Here is a 19953-nt window from a genome sequence, read left to right as displayed (position 1 = left end):
GTAACTATAATTAGAAATGCATGAGTTCTTTACCTTAACATGGAAAGTAGGAATTGGTTAACAAGATTTATCAATAATAACTAAAGGTAACTCCACTAACTATCTATGTGATTCTGATGTTATCCTGTTCACAGTACACCCACGAGAGAGAGAGAGAGAGAGAGAGAGAGACCCCGTGCGGCTGCTTTTATACCCCTGTTGGTCCAGCCCTCTAGTGATCATGTGGTGCTGCTATTTACCCATTAACCACTTGTGTGCATGCACCTACAGAGATCACTACAATTAAAGGTTTTGATGGAGTGGATAGAGAGAGAGAGAATTTCTTCTTGTGGGGAAGAGCATAACTAAAGTCCATCAATATAAAAAATTCAGTAGAGAATTCAGAAGAAACTTCTTTACTAAATAGTTGTGAGGATGGGGTACGTACTGTCATGGGGCGAGGTTGAACCGAATAGTATTTCAGGAGAAATTCAACAGGTATGTGAAGGAGAAGGGAATCGATGATATAATTAGTAGCTATAAATGAGAAAAGCTGGGAGGAGGCATGGAGGGATTGGGCCGAATGGCCTGTTTCTAAGTCTCATATCCTATGTAATCTTATCTGCTGAAATAGGTTAAAATTTGCCACCTTTCTATACAGTCTGATCACTATATTGTGATATTAAAAGGACTGCTGAAGCCAGCGGAATCAAACCGCAGCAATAGCCAGCACTTGCAGGAGGCATGGGCAGAAACCGAAAACAGATTGTTCATAATTATTCATTAATCGAAGCTGTTTATCGCCTCAGTTTTCTATTGGAAAGTATGGTACTGAAAAACCTTAATCAAATTTCCTATCTCATTGTATGAACATAAAATTTCACACATCAGCTAACCAGAGATAAGAGCTCGAGCTGAAGATGTAATCAAGCAGGCAGTCTCATGGTGTTTACAACGTTACAGCTTATCTCTGGGGAGATGTGCTTTGAAACTACCCATCACTTCGGTTAATGCCACACAGAGAGTAACCATGCTTGCAGTACCATGTCTACAAACGATCAAGGGGAGGGGTCTCTTAGACTTCCTTTCAGTGCCATCTGGAGTACATTTAAATCAGTAGACTCTGCAAATGTCACCACCTTATCGCTTTAAGCATTTCAATTTCAATAGGCAGAAAGCTCTTTTCTAACTGGAGTTTCATATGTGGAGTGACAACTAGTCACTGTAAAGGTTGTACACTCAGACTAGTGTTGATCCAGAATCAGCTTAGCCAGTTCGACCATTCCCAGCTTCAGTATGCATTCCTCTGAGCCAGGGTTTCCTAACTAAAAGTTGGCTGGAAAGCATTTCAGTTTTCCCATTAAGACAAAACGCTCACCAACTCTCCCAGGATCTACCTGGCTCGCAATGCCTCGCAAGATTCAACGCTATCTCGCGAGATGTTACAAGGGGAATCACAATGGGCAGGTCAGTTTTTGGTAAATCTGCATATTACAGCAGTATGCCTTACTCAAATGTGCAATGTTCTGCTCCATTGTAACCTCCTTCTGCCAATCCTCAAGAAAAATGTATTATTTTCTTTCGCCTATCCTTATATCCTTAATTTGAGCAACATGACTGTTTTTGACAGTTACAAAATACTGCCAAATGCCAACAAAAGAGATCGTTGTCTTTTCCAGCTGTTGCCTGTTACCCTGATTGAAAACATTCTTTGTAGAGAACTAGTGTCAAATACAACCAGGTTCTATTTACCAGCCAGAGATTTGCAGATGGGAGAATGAAAGCAAATCAGATTGTAAAAGCCTCGCAAATTCATTCCCTAAAAATAACTGTTCCCTTCCCTCATCTGAAAGCATATCTTTCTCATAAATATGACCCTAATTTGTTTCAATCTAATTTTGAAACATCAGGATGTATACTATTAATGTGTCTGATCTGGCCAGCTTACATGGTTAATCAAGGTCGGGTTCTGTGACAGATTCAGTAGCATGTCTATCGTAAACCACATGCTGTCAGAGGAACAGGGTCAAGTTGCTGGGTGGGAAGGACATGAAGAACCAGCTGTCTCCAATTCAAAGTGCCATGTTACATTGTGCTTCTTTGCATTAAAAATCACACTTTCGGCATCCAATAAAAGAAAATTCCTTTTATATACAAGAAAAATAGAGCGCGATCTTCCGGCCACACTGCGCTGGAAAAGCAGGTCGCCGTGGCGCAGCGTGGCCGGTGAATGCCGAGGAGACCCCGCTCCCAGGATCTACCCCGTTCGCAATGCCTCGCAAGATTCAACGCTACCTCGCGAGATCATGCAAGGGGAATCACAATGGGCAGGATCAGTTTTTGGTAAATCTGCATATTACAGCATTAAGCCTTCCTCTAATGTGCAGATTCACAATGTACCTGAGGCTTTGGGATTCAATCCCTTTGCCTCGGGGACCTCAGGTGAGTGCCGTTTGGTAGTGGTCCCCACAAACAGGGATCAGACGGAACGGCCCTCGTGGGCGTCTCGAACGGGATCGGAGGCCCCTAGTGGCATGCCTTTTGGGCAGTGTGGTGCCTTGGCACTGCTGGTGCCACCTGGGTCATCTGTAAGTGCCAGCCTGGCACCCTTGCAGTGCCACCTGGGTGCCAGCCTGGCACTGCCCAGGTAGTATTGACAGGGGTGGTGCCAGGTTGGCACTGCCAAGGTGCCATGCTGGCAGTTTTGATTATGTGAGATTGGGTCAGGCTTGCCCGTCGTGTGTGTTGGGGGATGCGGGGGCTGGCCGAGGGACCCTCCCATGTTGCGTTGAGGCTGTGGGATGGGGGAGGTTGGGGATTTTTTCAGGGCCTCGGAGATCACGCCGCCATTTTTAAATGGTGTGCTGATCTCTCACTGCAACGGGGTGTCCGGCTAGCAGAACTCCCCATTGTGAAAAATGGGGCTATGTGTGGCCTCGCCCACGCATTCCCTGTTTAAGCCCATTATTCAAAGCGCGTCACGTTTAATAGCCATGTGTTTCTCGGCACTGCGAGTGCTGGGAAACGCTCGGGGACTTTGTTCCCCTTTGGGAAGATCGCGCCCAGTGAGTCTTTCTGTCAGTTAGCTTAACACTTGCCATGTGCAAAAACCCACCATTTTGCTTAACAAACACAGAACAAAGAAATGAGAAATCCACAGAATCAGAGATTCTATTTGGCCATTTGGGACTGCATTCTTTCCACTGAAACCCAGCAGTTACTTGAACCAAGAAACTTAAGTGTATTTGGCAAGACCTAAGGTTTATGAATTCTAATTTGTGAATGGATGCTGCTGATGGTTAATCAACTAAAATTATGGTGTGTACGGCACAAGAAAGCTGGTCAGTTTTTCACTCTTTATCCAGTATTTCCCTCCATTCTGCCCAGTACTCTTAGAATGATAAAGCTTGTGAACATCTCTTTAAGTCATTCTGGAGTGGACCTGCCAAAGGACATAATTGAGTAGTGCAGGAAAGAATGTACCAGTGTTCCTCAGTCTACTCCACAAAGCATCTTCTGTGCTGTACAGAGTTGTTCAGTGCCGCTTCTTTGGCCCTAAGAGCTGAAGCTACTCCAAGTTCAGCACCCACAACTAGAAGCAAGCCGGCAGGAAATGACAGATCACAAGTTACTGCTTCATAGCTTAAGATAAACACTCACAATTTGCATTACCTTCAATGTGGAAAAAACATGGTCTGTAATTTTATTAAAACAGTAACTCCGAGTGATTTCCAACAAAATGTCCACTTCCGATGATATAAATTGAATCTGTACTTGGATTATAGATCATAGATCATAGAATTTACAGTGCAGAAGGAGGCTATTCGGCCCATCGAGTCTGCACTGGCCCTCAGAAAGAGAACCCTACTTAAGCTCACACCTCCATCCTATCCCCATAACCCATTAACTCCACCTAATCTTTTAGACACTAAGGGGCAATTTAGCGGGGCTAATCCACCTAACCTGCGCATCTTTGGACTGTGGGAGGAAACCGGAGCACCCGGAGTGAACCCACAAAGACAGGAGGAGAAAGTGCAAACTCCACATAGATAGTCGCCGAAGGCCGTAATTGAACCCGGGTCCTGGAGCTGTGACGCAGCATTGCTAACCACTGTGAACCGCGCCACCCAAGCAGGAGAGCCAACAGAACACATTTTAGAGTTCATAAGTTTCGACATTATAAGAAAAGTTGGCCCATTATAAGAAAAGTGTTTAGTTGGTGCTATATGTAACCTAAAGAATGGAAGAGTAGGGATAAAAGCAAATTACTACGGATGCTGGAATCTGAAGCGAAAGAGAAAATGCTGGAAAATCTCAGCAAATCTGGCAGCATCTGTAGGGAGAGAAAAGAGCTAACGTTTCAAGTCCGATGTCTCTTTGTCAAAGCTAACAGACAGAGAAAGTGATCATTCAGTCTGCGTTTGGTCTCTCCGACATAGAGGAAACCACATTGGGAGCAGCGAATGCAGTGGGCCAAATTGGAAGAGATGCAAGTGAAACACTGCTTGACCTGGAATGAGTGTTTTGGGCCTGGGATGTTCAGCATGGAAGAGGTAAAGGGGCAGGTGTTACACCTTCTGCGATTGCATGGGTGATGGGAGAGGTACTGGGTATGGTGGAGAAGTGGACTAAATTGTCTCGGAGGGAACGGTCTCTGCAGAATGCTGACAGAGGGAGTGAAGGGGAGATGTGTTTGGTGGTGGCATCACGCTGGAGTTGGTGAAAATGGCAGAGGATTATGCTTTGCATACGGAGGCTGGTAGGATGAAATGTGAGAACGAGGGGGATTCTATCCTTGTTCTGGGAGGGAGTGGAGGGGGTGAGGGTAGTGGCGCGGGAGATGGACCACACACTGTTGAAGGCCCTGTCCACAACTGTAGGTGGGAAATCACGGTTGAGGAAGAAGGAACACATTTTCGAAGCACCATTTTGGAAAGTGGCATCAACGGAACAAATGCGACGGATGCGAAGGAGCTGAGAGAAAGGGATGGAGTCCTTACAGGACTGTGAAGAGCTGTAGTCCAGATAGCTGTGGGAGTCAGTGGGCTTGTAGTGGATATTAGTGGATAGTCTATTGCCGGAAATGGAAACAGAAAGAAGAGTAGGGAGCCTAGATGGAAATTTATTTGTGACCAGCAATTCAGGATAGTGTCAATAATAGATAATTTAAACTTTTAGCTGTGGCGAGCAGAGTTCTGGAGGACTTTGCAACTAATAAGTACTTGAACGGGAGGGTAAAATATTTCTGAAGCGTAACATTTAGGCTATTAAGTCTACACTCTGGCATGTGCCAGTGGCCATAACGGTGAAGGTAAAGGTTAAACCATTTTCGACATGTATCGAAAGACAATTCAACTAGCACCACAAATTTCCTTCTGTATTTATTGAACATGAAAATTTAATGGAGGAACCAAAAACAATTGCATATATATAGTAACTTTAACACAGAGAAAATACCCCAAAGTGTTTCACAGAAATATAAAAAACACCAGATGCTGACTCGAACAAAGAGGTATGACTAAGTGTGACCAAAGGCTTGGTGAAACAGAAAGTTTTAAGGAGAGTCTTGCATGATCTGCATGGGTCAAGACTTCAATAATGCGAGGAAGTTGAACTTGGCTCCTCTTTTAATGTTTTGGCAGAAGGTCAGAAATTGTGTTTTACAATTAGGTTAAACAGAAATCTTACTTGGAGCTCCAATTGATCACTTTCCAATCTACCAATCTCAATAATGCCACTGTGTTGAGAGGTTCAATTTGAGTAATTAATGCATTACCCATTTACTGAAGACTGATGATTTTAATCATTTCCTTTTAAGTTTTTAATCATGTGTGTGGATGCATGTCTCTCAAAAACCTGTGCTTGCAGTGTTGACTTTTGAGAATGAGAACACGTCCAAACAAAATGCAGTAAAAGTTTGGATTGGGCCACTGTCACTTTCAATTTACAAACAAATATGTTGCCAGTGCAGAAAAGCAAAAATGTGAAGTTCAGAGGTAGATAATGTGCAAGAGTACATGGAAAGGCAGGGGAATGGCACTAAGTAATGATGCTCGTTTTGAGAACGGATGCAGATATGATGGGCTGAATGGCTTTCTTCCACGTGTGACAATTGTGTGACATAGACTTGGTCGATATATTAATCCAAAAAGTCATGGGCAAGAAAAAAATCTTTTTCAAGTTATATATTTAACAAATTCATGTTCTTAATGAGGAAGGCGACGTCACAAGGGAGGGATATTTTCCCATCCTCTGTTCCTAAAAATCGCATCGAGTGCAGGCATAGTATGGACCTGGCATTTTCAAAGTGGAGGTCGCAACCCATGGGTGGGTCGCGGGCGGATGTCGGGAGGGTCAAGGAGCCGTCCGTCGTGGCGTTCCCGATTGCGGGAATTCAGGCGCAACGGCCGCATCAGCCGGCTTTTTAAAATGCCGGTTGTGACCAACGTTAAAAATGCGGGAGCGCTGCGCATGCGTGCCCGCTCATCAGTGTGCATGCCCGGAGCCCAGAGAGAAACACCGCCTCCTCCTGACGTCAACGCGCTGACCCAGGAGAATATTTTTTTTTAAATTCAATTCAGTCTTCCTGCATCTGCTTGAATTTGCTCAATGGCTGAGCCTGCACAACTCTCTCTGGTAATGAGTTTTAGAGATTAAAAAGATTCACAATACTTTGAGCTAAGTAATTCCTCCTCATCTATGTCTAAAATCGTTGCACTGTAATTTGCTGACTAGATCCCCAATGTGTAAACCACCCATCTGAGGGAAACTTACATTCTGCATCTGCGCTGTAGAGTCCTGCGAGAATAATGCCTATTTCAATGAGGTCATTTCTTTCTTTGCTACTTTAGACTATGGAATATAAGCCGAGGATCACCTCTCGCATTAAAGGTGAGGAACAATGGTAGGTCGCAAACGTCGGCTGGCGTGGGTCACGAAGGTCAGCCAGCGTGAGTCATGAAGTTCGGCCGGCATGGGTCCCGAAGGATGGCCGGTTGGTAAAAATGGGTCCCGGGCAAAAAAGTTTGAAAAACACTGGCATGGACCATATATGAAATAAAGACCTCGCACTATGCACAACAATTCACCACCATCCTAATATCAGAAAAATATCCCCTTACTGCACCAGTGTGAAATTTCTTCTTTCAGATTAAATGGTAGTATCAGGAGTACTTTGTTTTGAATAAACTAGTTCATGCATTTGGGTGAAACAAAGTCATTAACAGATTAAACAGGTTAACAGATTTGTTAACATAGTGAACAGGGACAATCACCCAAACTTCTGGACAAATTCATTCAACATAGTGCAAAGTGAAACTGGGTTGATACTGACAGATACAGTCCATTTAGGACCTTCACCACAGGCAAGAGGCTTTCATTTTGTTAGTTTCTGCTGCATTAAAGTCAAATATAAAGGCATTGTGTTCACTTCAACAGTCTCAAGCCATTATTCAACTAGTCCTGTTTATGAATAAATATTGGATAAAATATAAATAAAATAATTGTCTTACACTGCTTTCATGTTGTTCTCTGGCAGAAGCGGGATTTCTAAAACCTTGGTATTTCCACAGATTTTCTCGTAGCTGGTGGTTGAGACTGTCTTGCCGGTGATGCGATGGACTTGATAAAAGGCATGTGGTCTCAGTAGCCGCTCGTCTGCTGTTCCAATAAATATGTGCAGGCTTAAGGGCTTGTTTTCCATGCAGCCATGGAGCTGGCAAAAGACAAGACAACTTAATATGAAAGTTCTCAAGACAAGGCGCATATTAAATCCTTTTAGGTTGCTTCACATACTGGTAAAGGTAGGCTATAACAGCTATAAATCACGGTTTAATAAACATGTTATTGCTTTTAAAGCAGCAGGGACTTTCTTAGTTAGCTTATGTAGTCTTCATTCAAACGCCATCGCAAACAGAATGTGCACGCCATGTTCTTGCATGTCATAGCCTCCTTAAATTATGAATGTGGTGTATTTAATAAAATGCCCTAAAAGCTTCAGTATGCATTTTCATGAATGGGGTCACTGCCAAACTTGCAGCACTTTCAAAAGCTGCAGCCACCTTCACACTAAAGGCATTGAATGTTGTTTTACGTTTCACACTCTGATGCCCACTGGTCTCACTTGAAAAATGCGTTCAGATACACCGCACCACAAGCAGAATGCTAGATAAATAACAGGACATTGGTCAACAAAATAAATACTTTCAATATCCTTTTAGGTTACAGAAAATATGGGCAAATATCTTGATTTGTTTTCATATGTCGTCTTAATTTATTTAGGTAGCTCCAGGGCATGGAGCTCAAATTCTAACTTTGAACACTCAGGACTTCAGCTGCAATCCAGATGGTCAAATCTTAATAGATTCTGGTGTTTCAAAGTTTAACTCAACAGACCTGAAGACGAAATTACAAAACCGATGTAAGGCTCGGCATCTGAGCATCTGCATCAATCTGAACCAAAAGTTGAGTTTTCCCTGCTCATTTCCTCTAGCAACACCATAGAATCATAGAATGTTACAGCACAGAAACAGACGGCTCAGATTCACATTGATGGGTTTGTCCTCATGAGGTATGAAATGAAATACATCCTGTTGTTTTTACTCCAAATCCCACTACCAACCGTCCTTTTAATATAATTTAGGGACTTATTTTAAACATCAATTTTGGCAAATTATAACCAATCTATTAAGTTATTTTTCCAACTCACCTGTTCTATTTTGGCGTTTGATTGATGTATGTGCCCGATTGTCATGTGAGAGTACCTTTAAGAAATGGGTGTTTATAAATGGGTGTGTATATAAATATCTGTAATGAGAGTATCTTTAAGAAATGGGTGTTTATCACTGCAACGATGTCAGAGAGTGGGTGGAGCTGGACTGTCTGTCAGCTTTTTACTTTCGTTTTAGGCTGTTTGCTGCAGGTGTGTGTTTTAGTTTCGTTTTCAGAGCTGGATAGCTGCAGTCACAGCCAGAAGGTGTATGAATCGCTCTCTGTAATCTAAAGACTGTAAATCGATCCTGGTGATTTAAAACTAATAACAGTAGTGACTTTAACCTGATGTGCTTCTGATAAAGGTTTTGTTTTTAAGTCGTATGAATGTTAAAAAGGAAAGCTTGAAGGATTACTTAGTGTTGTAGTCTTTGGGGGTTGTATTTGAATTGATGGTTGCTAAGATGTTCACTGTGTGTTTCAAAAAGTTTAACTTGAGTTCACAGAATAAACATTGTTTTGCTTTAAAAAATACTTTTCCATTTCTGCTGTACCACACCTGTAGAGTGGGCCGTATGCTCCCCATACCACAATCTATTAAAAGTTGTGAGTCAGGTGACCTCCATGATACACTTTGGGGTTCTCTAAATCCTGGCCCATAACAACGACCTAACAAAATGGGAACATCGTCCCATAGCCAGCGCATTTAGCTGCGTGCTTGCCACACTTGCTGCGATCAGAAACACATTGCGATGTAACGGGGCCTCAGCAGGAAATATGTGGGTAATGCTGCACTTTGTCCTGTTTCCTGCACTGAGGAACCCCGCTCACCGGAACTCCTCAGTGCAAGGAAGGATCGGGACGTCCCTATCTCTCGAGCCCCTGACATGTTCCGTGAACTCCCGCGAAAGCCCAAATCAGCTATAAGGGGCTCCTTGGGCATCCCCCTCCCCCTGCCCGGCAACTCCCCCCCCCCGCCTCCCTCATATGCACATGGCACCGCCAGGCCCAATCGCTGTCAGTTTAAAAATGTCCAGCTTGACATTGTCAATCTGGTACCCTGGCAGTGCCCCTGCCAGCTGTCAGTACCACATGGGCACCTTGGCAGTGCCAGGCTGACACACAGTGCAAGGGTGCCACCCTGTCAGAGGGCAATCACCTGGGGCCCTCCGAACCCATGGGAGACCCCACGAGTGCCATGCCGCCTGATCCCAGTTTGTGGGGACCAGTTTTGGGTTTTTTTTCAAAAAATATACTTTATTCATAAAATCTATCATAAACATTACAGAACATTTTGAATTGTCTTGACTGTACATTTCCATCAGAGTTACACATTCCCTTGACTTTCTTCCATTCAATTTTGATAAAATTTCACACATATCACTCTTTACGTTACAATTCCTTCTTAAACATTTACATTGTCATGGTTCTTTTATACATTGGAGTGTTAATGACCCAGACCGAGGGGGGCTCACACTGTTACCCGCCCCGCGGTGCACATTTGCTGGTAAGACCTTACACGGTGGTCTTTCCCCATTGCGCCTTGGCGGCAGCTGCCCCAAGCTTGAGTGCGTCCCTCAGCACGTAGTCCTGGACCTTGGAATGTGCCAGTCTGCAACACTCGGTCGAGGACAGCTCTTTGCACTGGAAGATCAGCATGTTCCGGGCAGACCAAAGAGCGTCTTTCACCGAGTTGATGACCTTCCAGTAGCAGTTGATGTTTGTCTCGGTGTGTGTCCCTAGAAACAGTCCGTAGAGCACAGAGTCCTGTGTCACAGAGCTGCTCGGGGTGAACCTTGACAAATACCACTGCATCTCTCTCCAGACCTTCTTTGCAAAGGCACATTCCACAAGGAGGTGGGTGACCGTCTCATTTCCCCAACAGCCACTCCGAGGGCAGCGTGCAATGGCTCTGAGCCTTCGGGTGTACATGAAGAATCTGACAGGGAGGGCCCTTCTCACCACCAGCCAAGCTAGGTCTTGGTGCTTGTTTGTAAGTTCTGGTGATGAGGCGTTCTGCCAGATGACTCTGACAGTCTGCTCAGGGAACCGTCCAACGTACTCCACAGTCGCCTTTTCCCTGAGGGCCTCGAGCACATTACGTGCTGACCACTGCTTCATTGCCTTGTGGTCAAAGATGTTTTTCTTCAAAAACTTTTCCACGAGAGACAGGTGGTACGGCACGGTCCAACTACTTGGACCGTTCCGCGGCAATGAGGCCAGGCCCATCCTTCGTAACACCAGGGACAGGTAGAACCTCAGTATGTAGTGACACTTGGTGTTTGCATACCGGGGGTCCACACACAGCTTGATGCAGCTGCACACAAAGGTGGCCATCAGGATGAGGGAGACATTGGGTATGTTTTTCCCTCCCTTATCCAGAGGTTTGTACATGGTGTCCCTTCGGACACGGTCCATCTTGGATCTCCAGATGAATTTGATGATGGCCCGGGTGACTGCTGCGACGTAGGGTCGGGTAATGGGCCAGACCTGCGCTACGTACAGTAACACCGAGAGTGCCTCACAACTGATACCAGGGTTTTGCCCGCAATGGAGAGGGAGCGTTGCTCCCACCAGCCCAGTTTCTGTCTTACCTTGGCAATGTGCTCCTCCCAGTTTTTGGTGCACGCCGCAGCCGCTCCAAACCATATCCCCAGCGTCTTCAGGTAATCTGACCTGACAGTGAAGGGGACAAAGGACCGGTCGGTTTGTGGGGACCAGTACTGAATGACGCTCACTCGAGGTCTCCGAGGTGAAGGGAATTGATAGAAATGCCTCTGTTACCCCAGGGAACTGCATTGGTTATCTCAGGGAACTGCATATTACAGTAAGACTAGCTGTCTTGCCCTAAATGCAGATTTGCCAAAAGTGGTCAAGATTCACATTGCGATCTCACAAGGCATAGTGAACAAGGTAGATCCTGGCAGTGGGGTCTCCTGGCATCTATTCGGCCACATTGCCCTGCGGTACGCTGACTTTCAGGTGGGGCGGCCAGTAGATTGCGTCCGTAATATATGATATACTCAGAAGCTGCAATTCATTCAGCCGCTGTCTTCCTTCTCAGCATATGGTCATTGCTGAGGTGCTGGAACTTATTGCCCATCCTAAGTTGCTGTGTCCAGAGTCTGCTGGAGCTGACGGGCTTCTATTAGTTGCCGTGGCTTGCTAGGCCACTTCAGAAAGCAATTAAGATTCAACCACACTGCTGGGAACTGAGGCCAGACTGGACAAGGGCAGCTAATTTCCTTCCTTGAAGGACTCCGCTGAACCAGTCAGATTTATACATAATTCTGACAGCTTCACGGCCACATTTACAGATACTAACTTTCACTTCCAGGTTTTTTTTTTTAATAAACTCTATAAAAATTCTGAAACTACTATTTTAATTTTTTTTCATTGACTGAGAAATGCCATTCAATCTTGTCATGATAGAGATGAAAATTACAACTTTGCAGTGTTCAACTACACATCAAATTATCAAGGTAAATATGGTCTAAATGTTTAAGTCCATGCTGTTGGTGGAGAACCTTACCCATTGGTAGCATATATCACGCCATCAATAGTTGGAAAATTAAAGGGTGCACACTCTCAGATATTCCAATTTGTGTTGTTAATTGTGAAAACATAAAGAAGGCAAAGATGGGGATGCTCGCCATAATTTCAGGATCGTACTTCCATTTTTAGCTAACATTGATTCCCATGTATTGGCCAACACCAGCCCGGTTATAAAATTAGATTCAAGTAATTTTAGACATGCAACACTTCTGTATATACACTTCCTGAGGTTCGCAATTCATTTTTGATGCAAGTGAACAGCGATGATTATTGTTGTTTTGGGAATAACTGGTTGATACACCCAGTTGCCACCAAACTGAAAATCTGCAAGTGTTAAATGTGGACAGCTCAAATAAAAATGGAAAAGCCTGTAGCATTTTCAGTGAAAGTTGCCGAGAATTTGCCAAGATGCTCATATATATTGCAAAACCCCCTTTTAACAATAATGAAAATTGATCTGACTGTACACTATAGATCATGATCTAGATTTGGAGCTATATCATCATTCATTCACTGTCGCTGAGTCAAAAACCTCGATCTTCCTATCTAACTAGCACTCTGGGTGTATCTACACCACATGGACTGCAGCAGTTCAAGAAGGCAGCTGACCACCACCTTCTCAAGGGCAACTAGAATTGGGAACACATTCCAAGAAAGATTTTTTTTTAACTAATCAAAGCCCTACTCATATGATGTATATTTGTTTTTACTATCTTAGGGCCTAACAGCTGATTCTCCTCAGGGCTTAACAAAATAAATTGGGTCGTTACAATGGAGATCGAGGATATGCTAATCAAGTTCAGTCAGTTCAGAAAAGATTGGTAAAATTATTTTTAAATAAGTGCAGAATGAGAATAATGAGGAAAAAAAGATTACATTCTGGTCTAGATAATTGCTGAGGCTATTTTGGAAGTGTTTTGAGGTCTTCAAAGGTTTACTTATTTATTGGGGAATTTTCAAAGAATATCTAGAACTTGGTTTGATTTAAAAAACAGGATTTAGAGGAACATGATCCATGTTTTTCAAAGGCTGGAAAGCATTGAGGATATAAAGGCAGTAAAGTCTGAATTTTCACACAGACGGTGAGCATCCCCACAAAATAAAATGGTGCTTGAGGCCTGGATTCTTAAGTCGAGTGCCCAAACCTGGTCCCCTCCATTTTTGCAGGGGTGGGAAAACGGAGGTGGTGGGTTGCACTTTGCACTTCCATGGCCATGGGGATAACGTCACATGTTAAAATGCAGCTTTCTTTATTTGGAGCTCATTTTCGCTAGTGAAATATCCAAAACATGTCTTGTGCAATTTAGAGCTTCAAGGATGAAGTCTAATCTTTGGAGATGTAGGGTACCGCTTTGGAGAAGTCAGAGATATTTTGGATAGTCCAACGACAACTTTGGGAAGGGAGAGGTGTCCTTTGGAAGAAGTAAGATTAATGTCGACACTTGTGCATAAAAATTGGATAAACGCATTGGAACTGTCAAGCTCAGAAAAACTATCAAGGGAAGTTTCAAGGGATCAGTGACTGAAGCTGTCAAAGGAACTGGCATGGCATTTAAATTACAGGCCTTTTAAACAATTAAGTTGGGAGAAACTGTATGCAGTGATTTTAAAAATCAGTGCTTGCTATTTCACTCTGCTAGTTGACATAGGCATAAGGGTTGTCATTATAGGATTAGTGCTGCATGACTGATTTCACTAGCTATAGTTATCACAGTGGGTGCCTGCCAATTCACAATTTGATGGGCAGCTCTATGTGCTTCGAAAATATTTGACGTGTGTCTATGAATACAAATGTTTGTTGTTGTAAGGGTGGTTGATGGAATTTAAATGTGGTGAATGGGTTTTTAATCAGTGAAAGTGTATTCTTTATACAGCAAATTCATCAACTGGAACTTAAAACTTTATTTTATTTCCCCTCAGCACAGGTCCTGAGGTCTGCCCAAGGTGGGTACTGGGTGAGTTGGGATAGGAGGCATAGGGGTAAAGGGTGCTCGGTGGGGGGTGGCAAATGTTGGGATGAGTTGATACTAAGTTAGCATAGATAGAGGGATATAAAGTGCCATAGGGTGGAGAAGCATAGATTGGCATGGGGCTGTAAAGGATCCTGGGGGTTGGTGGAGGAGCATATGCTGACATGACGGTTATGAGGGGCCATAAGGTGGGTGGGTTGATAAGGGTGCTATGGATGGGACTTTGGGAGTGTGGAGGGGGGGGGGGGAGAGCTAGAGGACTGTTTTTTGGTTGTTTGTGCAGCTGGGACAAAGTGCTGAATAACTGTGGGTGGCCTCTGTGCTGCCTCCGAACAATCAGAATGTATGACTCCCATTACACCTTACCCCTCTACTGGCTGAACTGTATATTGTTTCCTCAGGTTTCAAAGATCATTGAAATGGAGAGGAGACCAGAGAGAGCCCTCGTCTCTCACTCTTACCTGGCAGCAAGATTTGAAGGTCTGCATTGAAGTGTTCGTTCCGAAGGACTGGGGGGAAAGAGGCCAGCCAATTCCAACCAAGCTGGCATGCATGGAAGTGGCCAAGGAACTGAGCACAGGCGTGTGTTCCCTCCAGCCTGGAGCCAGTGTATCAAGAAGTTCAAGGATGTCAAAGGTGCAGGGAAGATGAGTGACATAGCCATTTCAAGTATCAAGATGCCCACTCTGACTTTCCTAGAATTCCCCTCTTAAAAAACCGCTCAGACCGACACACATGAAGCATCATTCATTCCTCCTCTCATTCCAGACACCACCTCAAATTCCCATCTAAGCAGCCATCCCTATCTCTCGCCATTCTTTCGCTGTTGCTGAGTCAAAATTCTGGAACTCCCCTTCCTAACAATGCTGTGGGTGCACTGACACTACATGGACTGCAGCGCTTCAAGAAAACAGCTCACCACTACCTTCTTAAGGGCCTCCTCAGTGAAGTGCACATCCCTTGAATGAATGAAAAAACACTTGTCCTTTTTGTGCTATCTCACACCCATGCCTCACAGTCAAACTCCACAAATGTCCTTCCCTCCGTTTCACACAATCCATTGCCCTCAGACCCATAACTCACTGATTCCTCGCCTGTCAGAACAAAGAGCTGAACTCCAGGGAGAAGCAGAGGCCCAAGCTGATGGTGGGCCCTCCAGTGACAGGCACTTTGATGATGGACATTGGGAATGTGTTTCCTCCTGGTCTACTGGGAAGGAGGTCCTTCTCCAGAGGTTTCAAAGGTCAGTAGCAACCTGCCATGGCAGCCTCATTCACTTTTCTGAAGGCTTCCCAACCTGTCAGTTTCACTGAACAAGCATCCTGCGCTGTGTTGTCACCTGGTTGTCTCTGGCAAATTTTACACCGCTCTAGAGACCAGTGTGCTGGCTTTTAAAATCAGGGGCGTCATTCTCCGACCCCCCGCCGGGTCGGAGAATCGCCGGGGGCTGGCGTGAATCCCGCCCCCGCCGGATGCCGAAGTCTCTGGCACCGGAGACTCGGCTGGGGCAGGAATCGGGCCGCGCCGGTTGGCGGGCCCCCCCGCTGGATTCTCCGGCCCGGATGGGCCGAAGTCCCGCCGATAAATTGCCTGTCCCGCCGGCGTGGATTAAACCACCTTTTGAACGGCGGGACAAGGCGGCGTGGGCGGGCTCCGGGGTCCTGGGGGTGGCGCGGGGCGATCTGGCCCCGGGGGGTGCCCCCACAGTGGCCTGGCCCGCGATCGGGGCCCACCGATCCGCGGGCGGGCCTGTGCCGTGGGGGCACTCTTTCCCTTCCACCTCCGCCACGGTCTCCACCATGGCGGAGGCGGAAGAGACTCCCTCCACTGCGCATGCGTGGGAAACTGTCAGCGGCCGCTGACGCTCCCGCGCATGCGCCGCCCGGCGATATCATTTCCGCGCCAGCTGGCGGGGCAACAAAGGCCATTTCCGCCAGCTGGCGGGGCGGAAATTCCTCCAGCGCCGGCCTAGCCCCTCAATGTTGGGGCTCGGCCCCCAAAGATGCGGAGCATTCCGCACCTTTGGGGCGGCGCGATGCCCGTCTGATTGGCGCCGTTTTGGGCGCCAGTCGGCGGACATCGCGCCGTTTCGGGAGAATTTCGCCCCAGAAGTCAGAATAGCATCAGCAGTTAATTCCCTATCTGCATATTACAGTTACTACAGCAAGCTTGAAAACCCACACATGTCAAACTCAGAACTGGGCAGAATGATGTCAGGATCCAGGCTTGACAGATTTTTAGACGATTTAACAATTCCCACGCACCCCAACCTGCCTTCCCTTTATAATTATGATACTATCCATAGAATCAGAGGATAATACAGTACAGAAGGAGGCCATTTGGCCCACTCAGTCTGTGTTGGGGTTTTTTTCAAGAGAAATCCAGTTACTCCTATTCCCAAACTGTTTGTCACATCCCTGCAATTTTTCCCTCTTCATGATATCTGTCCAATTTCCTCCTGAAAATTACGATTAAATCTGTATTCATCATAATATCAGGCATTGCATTGCAAATACTAACCGAACTTTTCCGTACGCTGCCTATGGTTCTTCTGCATCCTCAAACCCATTCCCTCCAGTTACCAGCCCTCAGCCATTGAAAACAGCCTCTCTTCATTTATTCTCTCCAAACCCTTTCATGATTTTAAGCACCTCTATTAAATTTCCTCTTAGCTTTTGCACTCTAAGAAGAACATCTCCAACTTCTCCAGTCTATCCGTCTAACTGTAATCCCTCACCCTTCAAATCATCTTGGTAACTCTCTCCTGTAGGCTCTCCAAAGTCGACATGTCTTTTCTAAAATGTAGTGCCCTGAATAGGCACGACACACCAACTCAGGTTGAACTAGGGTTTAGGTCATTTCCTTGTTTTTTTTAAACTTTATGTCTCTAACCAGGGGCTGGCTTAGCACAGTGGGCTAAACAGCTGGCTTGTAATGCAGAACAAGGCCAGCAACGCGAGTTCAATTCCCGTACCCACCTCCCCGAACAGGCACTGGAATTTGGCGACTAGTGGCTTTTCACAGTAACTTCATTGAAGCCTACTTGTGACAATAAACAATTATTATTTATAAAGCCCAGGATCCCAAATGTATATTAAACACTTTGTTAATCGCACTGCCACCTTCAAAAATTTGTGCACAAGTATCTCAAATCTCTCTTCATGAAAATGTTACCAGACACATTGGCACACATATGTGTACCTGAGTATCTGGGGCGGGATCCTCTCATCCCGGGGCCGGGCTGGAGAATCCCCGTGACCGGCGCGAATCCTGCGCTAAGCCGCCCCGAAGCCGGCACGGGATTCGCTGCAGAGTGGAGAATCGCCACCATTGGCGCCTGTGTGGTTGGCGCGGCGCCAGTCAGGGGCTACTCTACGCAGCCCCCCCCCCCCGCCAATTCTCGGCCCGGGATGTCGTGAGAAACCCGAGTCCCACTGGCGCCGTCCACACCTGCTCTCAGCTGGCAGGAACTCGCCGTGGAAGGGTCGGGGGGCAGCCTGTGGGGGGGAGAGGGGTCCGACCCCGGGGGGGCCTCCGTTGTGGCCTGGCGCGCGATCGGGGCCCACCGATCAGCGGGCCGACCTCACCGGCTGGGGGCCTCCTTTCTTCCACACCGGCCCCAGTTGACGCCAGGATCAGCAGCTGGAGCTGCGTGAACCGCTCCAGTGCCGTGCTGGCCCCCTGTAGGGGCCAGAATTGCTGATCCTGAGGCCGTGTTGATGCCGTCGAGAAACGCAACGGCGTTTCCGACGGCGTCAACACTTAGCCTCTGGATCACAGAATCCAGCCCCTGGTTCTTAAGATAACTACGTTTTGACTTTTATTTCACTTCTGGCTTCAAAGAAACTTAAATTTTTAGGGGAGAGAGTTTCCTTCCAAATTGAGTGCAGGGTTGGCTGGTGGGGAGGAGTTAAGTTGCATAAAGCAAGAGCTGTGCTTTGTTACTTTTTTATTTCGTTTACTAGTCTGAAACCAGCCACTGTTGAAGGTGGGAAACATGTATAAATCTGTTTTGTGACTCTTTTTCACATATAACGATTACAAATTGCCTGAGGATAGCATGCTTCTTTCTATGGTCATAAGGAAGTGTGGGGCCAGAAATTCGGGCACCTGGATTTGTGGCCGTCTTACCCACACAGTATCAAATGAGGAAACCCAAGCTGCTTCAAACTTCATCATGTAGATGGCTCTGGTTGTTGGGGGTCAATCATCTCAGACATTAAAGCAGGCATTCCTTAGGGTAGTGCCCTACGCCCAATCTTCCTTAGCAGCTTCATCAATGACCATCCTTCCACCATAAGACCGGGGGCTGGCATGAATCCCGCCCCCGCCGGTTGTCGAATTCTCCGGCACCGGATATTCGGCGGGGGCGGGAATCGCGCCGCGCCGGTTGGCGGGCCCCCCCCCCCGGCGATTCTCCGGCCTGGATGGGCCAAAGTCCCGCTGCTGGAATGCCTGTCCCGCCGGCATGGATTAAACCACCTCTCTTACCGGCGGGACAAGGCGGCGCGGGCGGGCTCCAGGGTCCTGGGGGGGGCGCGGGGCGATCTGGCCCCGGGGGGTGCCCCCACGGTGGCCTGGCCCGCGATCGGGGCCCACCGATCCGCCGGCGGGTCTGTGCCGTGGGGGCACTCTTTTCCTTCCGCCTTTGCCATGGTCTCCACCATGGCGGAGGCGGAAGAGACCCCCTCCACTGCGCGGGGATGCCGTGAGCGGCCGCTGGCACTCCCGCGCATGTGCCGCCTGGCAAAGTCAGTTTCACGCCAGCTGGTGGGGCACCAAAGGCCTTTCCTGCCAGCTGGCGGGGCGGAAATCAGTCCGGCGCGGGCCTAGCCCCTCAAGGTTAGGGCTCGGCCGCTCAAGATGTGGAGGATTCTGCACCTTTAGGGCGGCGCAATGCCGGACTGATTCGTGCCGTTTTTGGCGCTGGTCGGCGGACATCACGACGATTGCGGAAAATTCCGCCCCAGAAGTGGGGATGTTCACTGATGACTGCACAATATTCGGCAGCATTAGTGACTCCTCAGACACTGAAGCAGTCCACGGACAAATACTGCAAGATCTGGACAACATCAAAACTTGGGCTGACAAGTGGCTAGTAACATTCGCAGCACACAAGTGCCAAGCAATGACCATCTCCAGCAAGAGAGAACCTAATCATTGCTTCTTGACATTCAATAACATTACCATTACTGAATCCCCCACAATCAACTTCCTGAGGGTTGCCATTGACTCACAACTGAACTGGACTAGCCATATAAATACTATGGCCAGAAGAGCAGGTCAGAGGATAGGAATCCTATGGTGAGAAACTCACCTCCTGACTCCCGAAAGCCTGATAACCATCTACAAGGCACAATTCAGAGGTCTGATGGAACACTCTCCAATTGCTTGGATGAATGCAGCTTCAACCACACACAAGAAGCATGACACTGTCCAGGACAAAGCAACCCACATGGGAGGCACCCTGCCTACAAACATTCACTCCCCAAACCATTGATGCACAGTGACAGGAGTGTTTACCACCTACAAGATGTACTCCAGGAATTCACCAGGGTTCCTTAGGCAGCACCTTCCAAACCCACAACTACTACCATCTAGAAGGACAAGAGAATCTAGCTGGAGGTTCCCATCCAATCCACTCACCATCCTCAATTAAAAATATCTCACCATTCCTTCACTGTCACTGGTCATAATGCTGGAACTCCCTCCCTATTAACACTGCGGATGAACCTACAGA

At 46.7% G+C, this 19953-nt stretch overlaps 1 protein-coding gene across 3 annotated transcripts in view; it reads right to left on the bottom strand.

Moving 5' to 3' along the window:
• Positions 1-19953, bottom strand: part of nfatc2a (nuclear factor of activated T cells 2a) — a 246738-nt gene that overhangs the window by 159939 nt on the left and 66846 nt on the right. For all 3 annotated transcript variants that reach the window (XM_072514718.1, XM_072514715.1, XM_072514716.1), the window contains exon 4: positions 7491-7693. In XM_072514718.1, coding sequence (XP_072370819.1) covers positions 7491-7693 — 203 coding nt within the window. The remainder of the gene's footprint in view (positions 1-7490; positions 7694-19953) is intronic.

This window comes from Scyliorhinus torazame, chromosome 8 (genome assembly GCF_047496885.1).
Source record: "Scyliorhinus torazame isolate Kashiwa2021f chromosome 8, sScyTor2.1, whole genome shotgun sequence".
Classification (NCBI taxonomy): Eukaryota; Metazoa; Chordata; class Chondrichthyes; order Carcharhiniformes; family Scyliorhinidae; genus Scyliorhinus; species Scyliorhinus torazame.
The sequence above is the reverse complement of the archived record's forward strand: the minus strand, read 5'-3'. Positions and strand labels throughout refer to the sequence as shown.